Source organism: Mytilus californianus, unplaced genomic scaffold, assembly GCF_021869535.1.
Source record: "Mytilus californianus isolate M0D057914Y unplaced genomic scaffold, xbMytCali1.0.p SCAF_12, whole genome shotgun sequence".
NCBI lineage: Eukaryota > Metazoa > Mollusca > Bivalvia > Mytilida > Mytilidae > Mytilus > Mytilus californianus.
Window position 1 is genome coordinate 18,786,815 of NW_026262604.1, and position 9,644 is coordinate 18,796,458.

The 9,644-nt window shown below is 32.4% G+C and overlaps 1 protein-coding gene across 1 annotated transcript; it reads left to right on the forward strand.

Moving 5' to 3' along the window:
- Window positions 1-1,532: 1,532 nt before the first annotated feature.
- LOC127721496 (protein rolling stone-like) lies at window positions 1,533-9,329 on the forward strand. The gene is made up of 4 exons (XM_052228258.1): window positions 1,533-1,827; window positions 5,001-5,232; window positions 7,407-7,529; window positions 8,120-9,329. The coding sequence occupies exons 1-4, from the start codon at window positions 1,684-1,686 to the stop codon at window positions 8,635-8,637; spliced, it is 1,017 nt and encodes a 338-aa protein (XP_052084218.1). The 5' UTR covers window positions 1,533-1,683; the 3' UTR covers window positions 8,638-9,329.
- The last annotated feature ends 315 nt before the right edge of the window (window positions 9,330-9,644 follow it).

A 9,644-nucleotide genomic window follows, 5' to 3' on the forward strand; every position in this document is an offset into this window, starting at 1 on the left:
TTATGAGAATTAAATGCTATTTTTTGTATTGAATCCGCGCTTCGGTCAACGCTTTTACACCCCAATAAAATTACAAAAGAAAACATTTAATTCTATATTGAAGTCATGTGAAATATATATGTCTACAGAATAGGGAAATCACAAAAATACTGAACTCCGAGGAAAATTCAAAAAGGAAAGTCCCTAATCAAATGGCAAAATCAAAAGCTCAAACACATCAAACGAATGGATATCAACCGTCATATTCCTGACTTGGTACAGGCATTTTCTTATGTAGAAAATGGTGGATTTAACCTGGTTTTATAGCTAGCTAAACCTCTCACTTGTATGACAGTCGCATCATATTCCATTATATTGACAACGATGCGTGAACTAAACAAACAGACACAATAGGTAAAACTGTCAAAAATAGGGGTACAGCAGTCAACATTGTGTTATCATCTTAATCACTATAAAAACAAACAAATGTAACAAAGAAGCACAAAAAGGAAATCACCAGAGGCCTTATATTCAGAAATAGTAACTACAAGTCTTTTATATTCCAAATACAAAAGGTTTTTTTTTTCTAAATGCAAATTTTAACATATGGGGTCAAACGAATACAAACCACAGTTCAATCACACAATAACTACAAAAACCAAGAAATTACCCCAGGCCAACTTTGCCTGCGGGAGTTGTCACCTTAGTTTCTCATACAAACGCACTTTAATCTATAATATGAACTTTGGAAATATTAGTTTACCTGCTAATCAACGAAAAAGAAGTTTTGATTTGTATGTTCTAAAAGGCTTTATGAGAATTGAACATCGGTATACTACTGTTGTTTCTACTTGAATATACAAATCTTAGAAAAATAGAGGGAATCGAGACTATTGACGTTCACAGTAAAAGCATCTCCTTTTTTGCATAAACCAAACGCTGTGTGAATCCGGTTTCAAATCAGACTAATATACCCTTAAATATTGTATAAAACATGAATATAACAATTTACATTTTGTTTTTCTTCCGAAGCGCTTTTCTGGATTAATCTTCATCAGGATAGCTCAAACAACACATAACGAAAGCCACTGATTTGTAAATATTTGAAAACACGAAGAGCTAATATATGACCACACGGGACCCAAAAGAATAGCTAAAATCATCTAAGGTCAACTGTTCATGAGGGAATTGAAACTTTAGTTTCTGATAACGACGCATTTTATTCTGATAAGGAAATGCACCAATGAGCTTTCAATTTGGAAATTTTAATCTACCTGCTTTGCAATCGTGAATTGTTTCTCTAAAACATATTATATGGATATTGACATTCATTCTGTCTTTACTTTAATTCATTTTGATTATTGTAAAAAAGACCACGATATGTTTGTACTACGTTTTCGATAGCCTTGTGAGATAGTATATAATATGAGATATAAGCCAATTTATATATCGCTACCTTTTGTGAATGGGAACAATTATTACAATGAACCTATTGAATTTTTTAATTCCATTTCAACTGCACTTTGCATATTAGTTCTGATCCATATGAATAGGTATATGTTAATTTTTCTATTTAGTCATCGCAAGTAAATTTTTGTTGATACAGGAATTTCAGCTCTGAAACGAAAATATTCTATGTAGCAAGTTGTGGATGAAAAATACAATTTAACAGTTATCGAACCTACTGCTTATTCGAAAGTTGCCATGGCAGATCCTGTATACGAATGCTGTAATTTTGAAACCAAAATGAAAATTGAAAATTTTGCAAAAAGAGAAGTAGGAGATAAAGTTCAATGGTCGATGCTTGGATGTAGTAACAAGTCACCAGTGAAATTTGTTTCTTCAGAGGTTTGTATGTTATTTGTAGTTTTACACCGTGTTCAATTATATGGTTAGGATAAGTATCACCCGATTAAACATTACGTTCTGGATATGTATAATATATTTGCTAATGGGCGCTAAGCAAACAGCAACAAACAATCAACCAATAAAATATAAACATATTTATTAGCAATATTTTACTCTTATCAACTCATTCTGGCAATAATGTAGAACGGAGAGTTATATGTAACTCGTTGTGAGTTAACTTGTTTTCCACACAAAAATCAGCTCGATTGAATATATTTACTTTTACAGATAATTTAATAGGAATTTGTTGAACAGTACAGAACGCGCTTTGTTATAATCTGGTCATTGTTTCAAATCGCTCATCATGATAACACAGAAGGTTAAATGCAAAAATCCGAACAATTTGCGTGGAAGGTCTTCAACTTAAAAACATGTTAGCACACTCCTATATCAATAAAAACTGTCGAATTGCTTGAATTGATATCTAATTAAACAATCATGTAAAATATATGCATATCAAAACCAAAAGGAGGCTTTCATTCCAGATGATTAATACTATTTTTCAATTTCAGCCTTATGAGACAAACAAATAAAAACAATGCGTGATTCGATAACATAATTGTTTGAAATAAAGAATTTAAAACAAGTATACACATTTAGCAAGCGAGGCGAAAGATACCAAAGGGACATTCAAACTCATAAGTCGAAAATAAACTGACAACGCAATGGCAAAAAACTAAAAGGACCAAAAGACAAACAACAGTATATAAACACAACATAGAAAATTAAAAACATCTTCTGTATAGAACTTACAGATATTTTGACTACAACTGATCATGTTAAAATGAGAAATTGAAAAAATGGTACCTATTGCAATATTTACATACCCTTTAGGAAGAGTAAAGGAATCTCAAATTCTATCATTTAATCCAAAAATGGAAAAAGTACCAAACACCATCATTTTAGATCTTGGCATTAATATTCAGATATAGCTTGAAAATCAAGCTTTATATACAAATGATAATGTGGGTAAACTATATTTCTGATGAGATCATGGTTCATTTTTTTTTTCACAAATACATTAATACTATGTGACATCTTTGTACTACCAAAGGAGGAGATTATCACAAGGGACAGAAAATCACCACAAGTAAAAAGAAATGCAAACAAACACCATGTCAAATGAAAAAAAAAAAAAACGACCAGATAAAATCACGAACCCAACTAGAAACAAACGGTGAGGTGATATGCTCCGGAAGGATAGAAGATCCTGCTCTACTTCTGGCACTCTCGTGCAGTGCATGACAAGTCAAACCGTGTCTGTTTAAATAAAAAGTCCTGAATTCACAAAAAGAGATAGGGACTATGGTTACGATAAGTATAACCATGATAATATATGTGAAAAGAGGAGGAAGCTTCAGGTACACAGCGGAACATTAAAAACAATAGGTTATTTGGTGGTATTCGTCTTGCTCAATCTTTATTTTTCTATGTTAATTTTGTGAACTGTTGTTTGATTCTTCGTCGTTTTTCCTTTTTTGGCCATTGCGTTGTCAGTTTGTCTTCGACTTATGTTTTTGAACTTCCCTTAGGTATCTTTCGCATAATGACTGGGAGATATATACTCCATATGCTTGCCATACTGGAATAGTGCTACATTAAAACTAAATGTCACCCTCTTTTGTTGTAAAATCGTTTCACAACCTCATTGATGGTTTCCCCTCACTACAATGGTCATAGATTCAGTTAACATGGTCATCAGACTGGATTATTCATTGAAAACATGTAATCATTATGCGAAAAAAGAAGTCAAAAGATAAACACAGCTTCTTAACAGACATTTTTGTATTTATAGAGAAGATAAAATTGAAAATGGAAACGGGGAATGTGTCAAAGAGACAACAACCCGACCAAAAAGCAGAAAACAGCCCAAGGCCACTAATGGGTCTTCAACACAGCGAGAAAATCCTGCACCCGGAGGCTGGCTTCTGCTGGCCTAATACGATATATTCTGGGTCAGTAATTCCATATATATCGTATTGGGTCACTAGCACACTATGTAACTTAAAATATTTTATTTTCAATTCGTGTTAAAATGCTTTTTCGTCATATATTTAGTCCTTTGTGCGATTATGCCGTTTTAGTAAAAACTAGGTTAAGTTTCTAAATGACAATAGATAGAACACATTTGTTATATATTTATTGTTCATTTAAGCTACTTTTTTGTTATTGGATTTAGTTAGTCGTTAGTCCATTGTAATTCCAATTACAAAAGAGTAATTCAATTAATAAGACAAACAATACAATTTTATGGTAGGTTAGTGTTACTTAAAGAAATTGTGAAGATAAATATACATAACGATAGTTATTTATCAACGGAGTGGTTATTTGTACGGAAATTGTTGTACACTACCAGTAAGACTTGTCGTTCTAAAAGAGAGGCGAAAGATACCAAAAGAACATTCAAACTCATAAGTTTAAAATAAACTGACAACACCATATGCATGGCAAAAAAAGAAATAAAAATCCTAAAGACAAACAACAGTACACACAACACAACATAGAAAACTAAATACTGACCAACACGATAACTATGAAACAAGTGTAAAAATTTACTAAGAAAATCATTATTAATTATCAGTTGATCCAGGAAATCATGATAGGAAATACAAGCACTGAAAAATAGTATCAACTGGGAGATGTATACTCCATATGCAGGCGTTGATGGAATATTGTTCCATTAAAATGGAAAGTTCACAATTAGGATGCTGAAATCATCTCTTTTATGTTAAAATTTGCTTCTCAACTGATCCTCATTGTCATGTTATAGAAAAAAAAACGAAACGAGAGCAGAATCGATTGTGTAAAAAAATATTTTATGAATATATCATAAGTCATACGAATATTATACTGTTTGGAAGGTTGTTTTCTAGAAATGCCCAGGGAATCCAAAGTATATAGATTTCACTTATTACTGTTTTGATGAACATTAGATCTTTTTAGTGATCACAATATAGTACTTTTTATATAGAGATGAATTATTTAAATGATAATACCCATTTAATACAAGGCTGTTTTGTCTAACCTCATAATGCATATGAACTTTTTTTTTACCGTAAGTATCCACTGTAATTTTCAGATATAATGGTCCTGAACATTTTAATTTATTTCAGTGTTGTAAATGTGGATGTAATGTCTTTTATCCGATATGGGCTACATTTTGGTTGTTGTACCATGTTATATGGATGTTAGTTGACTTTTCGATAAAAGAAACAGAAAAGAAGAAATCATATTTCATTTATCTAACACACTGGGGATATTTGCTGCTTATAATATATAACTTTATAGACTGCGTTGTAACTTGGATCGCGCACTGTAAAAAGAAGGAAAGTTTGCAACGTGAAGGCAAGTGACATATTTAAAGAGATTAATCGGGTGTATGACAAAAACTTCTTGTGTTTTGTGTTAATCATTAACAAAAATAATTTTGAATATAAAACTAAACATTTAAAATAAGGAAAGACGCAAACTAAGTAAACATAAGTAAAAACAAAAACAAGGACACAAAACATTAAATCATAAACAATCCGAATAACACAATATTACCCCCTTTTCCGACAAATATAATACGTATACAAACTAAAAGACAAAAATCTGAAAAACTAATTCTCATTATTAAATGTTACAACTTTTCACACATTTTCAAATCCCTCCCAAACTTCTTCGAGTGGAATAGCGATATGGTTACACCCAAAGAGATTATGATATCCTAATTTTTCATTATCTATATACAAAAAAATCTAATATTTCAACTTCCTGAGCATACAAAATATCACAAACAGGTACTTTTACAGACTTTCGATTCTGTAAATTTTGTAAAAAGAAGTCACACGTGACCCAATAACATTTCCACCTCGACAACATTTTATAAGTGGAAGGTGATCTCAGGAAAAAGTGTTAACAAAAATACCGAATTCCATTTCAAATTCAAAAAGGGGAAGTCCATAAAATCTGACAAAATCAAACGGTAGACTTTATCAAACAACAAAAGAAACTGTGATACATCCCCTGACTACATACGTGAGTACAATAAAAACTCTATGATAGCTCCAGTTTTATTAGCAAATTAATGCAATACCATATGAATATTTCTAGACTGTTTTCCGGGCTATTTATTTCCTATATTATTATGCATATTTAAACTACCCACCTTCCAATGGCATATAAACTATTAAGCGAACAGTAAAACTGTTGTTTTTTTCGCATTTGTAATTTCAATCCACTGATGTGAGAGCCCGAAGTAATGAGAACAATCTCAAATATTTATCAGACTATAGTTTTGATTGGACTTTTTGCATTAGAGTATTTGTGTATTTAAAAAAGGTAGCAGCTTGTTATATCAAACACCCAAACATTGCATACCAGTATATTAAATGTATGTGAATCGATTAATTGGCGGTCCTATATTAGTAACAAGGCTTCCAGATGTGCTTTGAATTTTTTCGATTTGGCTCACCTTGAGGTTTACGAAGTTCAAGGCTATATAGTACCAACACCTCGCATCCTTGAACCAAGTGTTGGACATTAAATATCATTCGTTCGGTAATTACGAGGATACGTTTGACCGAGTTGGAGAATATATGAAATCTTTTCGTACAGACCCCTTATCTCAGAAAATAAAAGTAGACTAATATGAAACTTAATCTGAAAATACTGGTTTTCCTAAAACAGGGTATACAACACAAAGAAATATATAAAAAACAACAAATACAAAACAGGAAAATAACACAAAGAAACAGCAAATCCCTTTATAACAGAAACAGGAATGTTAATCATTTCCTGCTCAACAAGTGGAAATCAGCCACTGCTGCTGTAGGTTTGTTCCCCGATGGTTTTACAAGCCCACAGTTGTCAGCCATTGCTGCTGTAGGTTTGCTCCCCGACGGTATTACAAGCCTACAGCAGCAGTGGCTGATTCTGTAGGTTTGCTCCCCGATGGTATTACAAGCCCACAGTTGTCAGCCACTGCTGATGAAGGTTTGCCCCCCGATGGTATTACAAGCCCACAGTTGTCAGCCACTGCTGCTGTAGGTTTGCTCCCCGATGGTATTACAAGCCCACAGTTGTCAGCCACTGCTGCTGTAGGTTTGCTCCCCGATGGTATTACAAGCCCACAGTTGTCAGCCACTGCTGGTGTAGGTTTGCTCCCCGATGATATTACAAGCCCACAGTTGTCAGCATTTCTGTTTTGAAATGAAATATCATGACATGGTCATTACGTTTTTCTTATAATCAACTGTTCCTTAAACTTTGAATTTTTCGAAATACTAAGGATTTTTTTCCCGAGGAATAGATTATCCTAGCTGTACTTTTCGGAATTTAGGGGCCTCAATGGTCTTTAACTTCATACTTTATTAGGTTTAACTTTTTTGGGATTCGAGCATCACTGATGAGTCTTTTGAAGCCGAAACGCGCGTCTAACGTTCAAAATTTAAGGGGTGGTATCTAGGAGGGTTTTTTTTGGCAATTTTTAAATCTTGTCACGTAAAATTACATCAGCATTTTATATATCGTTGTAGATATTAAGATGCCATGGTATTTGAAGTTGTCTTGGGTATTATTTAATACAAGTCATACAGCTGCATTGTGTATCACACCTGGATATTATTTAGCAACAGCTCTTTCTGATGAGATGCAAGTATGTAAGTATCTATGAGAGTAGCTTACCTGTGTGATTCTATGAAATTTAATATTATTTGTCAACTCTTTATCTATGTTTTGACTCCATGTTTTAATGATTCCGTTCAAAATAGAAGCAGATAGATTGAAGAATTTTTTAGCATTCTTTATTAAACAAACGTTAGAATAAATAATGTTATGCTATTTTTAAATGAACTACGTATGTCCAAATATTACAATAAATAAATATATTATTATTTCGATCGCACTGATATTCACCCATGTTAGTATATGCCATGTTTTGGTAATATTTAAGGGGGTACCCAACATTTTGACTAAAATAGATTTTGCTGGTTTAATTTTCATAAAATTTTTACAAAATAATTACTTTGACCTGTTGACAAAAATATCAAAATTTCAAAATAATTTGAACCACATAATTTACAGGAATAATTTCATTTGGTATATAGCAGTTTGACAAACACTAATTTTTATCATTGAGAAGCTTGATTTCACTCTACTAATACATGTAGTATGTGATTAAAACGTTCAGCTGATTTTTGTAGAGTTAACTCCTTTATGTGTTCTGTACCCCATTTTTTTTCTTTTTCAGCTTTAAGTCCATCAGGTATCGAGTTTCATGCAATAAATTCGGGGTACGTCGTTTTGAATATGTTTGTGTGTGCAAAAGAAATTCGTCTACCACATGTGACGTATTCAATGATATTTGGATCTATATATGAAATGTTTTCATTGATTTACCAACTTGGAATTGATAATGATCCTATATATCCACCATTGGATTGGAAAGACACAGTAAAGACTTCAGTTCTTGTAACCTTAGGCATTGTCGTGGGAATTCCATTAATAAATGGATTGTGTATTTTCGGATTGTACAAACTTCGCATCTGTTGTCGGAATCTCTGTAAAAAGTGCTGCGAAAGCAACAATTGTTTTCATGAATCCAGAATGTGTTGTGATGGACCCAGAGCGTGTTGTCATGGAGCCAAAGTGTGTTGTATGGGATCCAAAGTTGCAGACATTTCCAACACGGAGAGAAATGGCGGAAGCATTGTGACAAACACAACTAGAACTAACATAACGATGGTTTCAGCAGTCGAAGATGTTTAGGGATGTTCGCTCCTCTTGTTTTTGAATTTTTGCCAAATATTTGAAATCTTCTGGTTTTATCCATGTAGGGCCATTGAAAAATTTGCTAGCTAGCCCCTACTTTTCTTTTCATATTTTTATTACAAAAATCTTATAAAATTCTTGTTATTTTTTCAGTTTTTGAAAGAAAAAAGGTACCAATGTTAAATTTATGAAAAATCTGGAGAGGATCATTTCTCGCCAAATTTTCAATGGCTTATATCTAGAAAGCAAGCTCACGTACCCTTCATTTTTTCTGCTTTTTTAGGTCCTTTATTTATATACTATCAATTGATAACAGTGTTTTAAAAAGTTTGTTATTTTGAAACAAAGTAGCGAACGTCCTTAAACTAAGTTCTCTTTGACATTTTACATGAAAATGGCATGATTAATACGTTTTTCATGACATGAGAATTTATTATATCCCGAAGGACAAAATCTAAAATTAGGTTACTTTTCTATGCGTTTAATAGAAAAACAGATATCATTATTCTTAATCGATTATACCTTATTTATCAACTTTTGATATTATTTTTCGGAAAGTTATTTTTTTCCGATTCGATGTGATATTGAATTTAAGGTCGAGGTACAGTAGATGGTCTATATCACAGAAAATTTTGCATATAACTTGTGCGTTGAATTATAACTGAAAATCGATAAATTAGTGTATTTATTCCTTGTATTTTCTGAAATATTTCTGATTGAATTCTTTAAAAAAGGTGAAATATATGGACTTGAAATTGAAGATTTGACGACATAAAGTCAAAGTTAAGAACGTTTTTTGCCAGTTATATTTAACATTGCCATAAAAGCAGGAGGTTTGGCTACCCATAACACCAGGTTCAACCCACCATTTTCTTAAAATGTCCTGTATCAAGTCAGGAAAATGGCCATTGTTATATTATAGTTCGTTTCTGTGTGTGATACTTTTTAATGTTGTGTTTCTGTTGTATCGTAGTTCTCCTCTTATATTTGATGTGTTTCCCTCA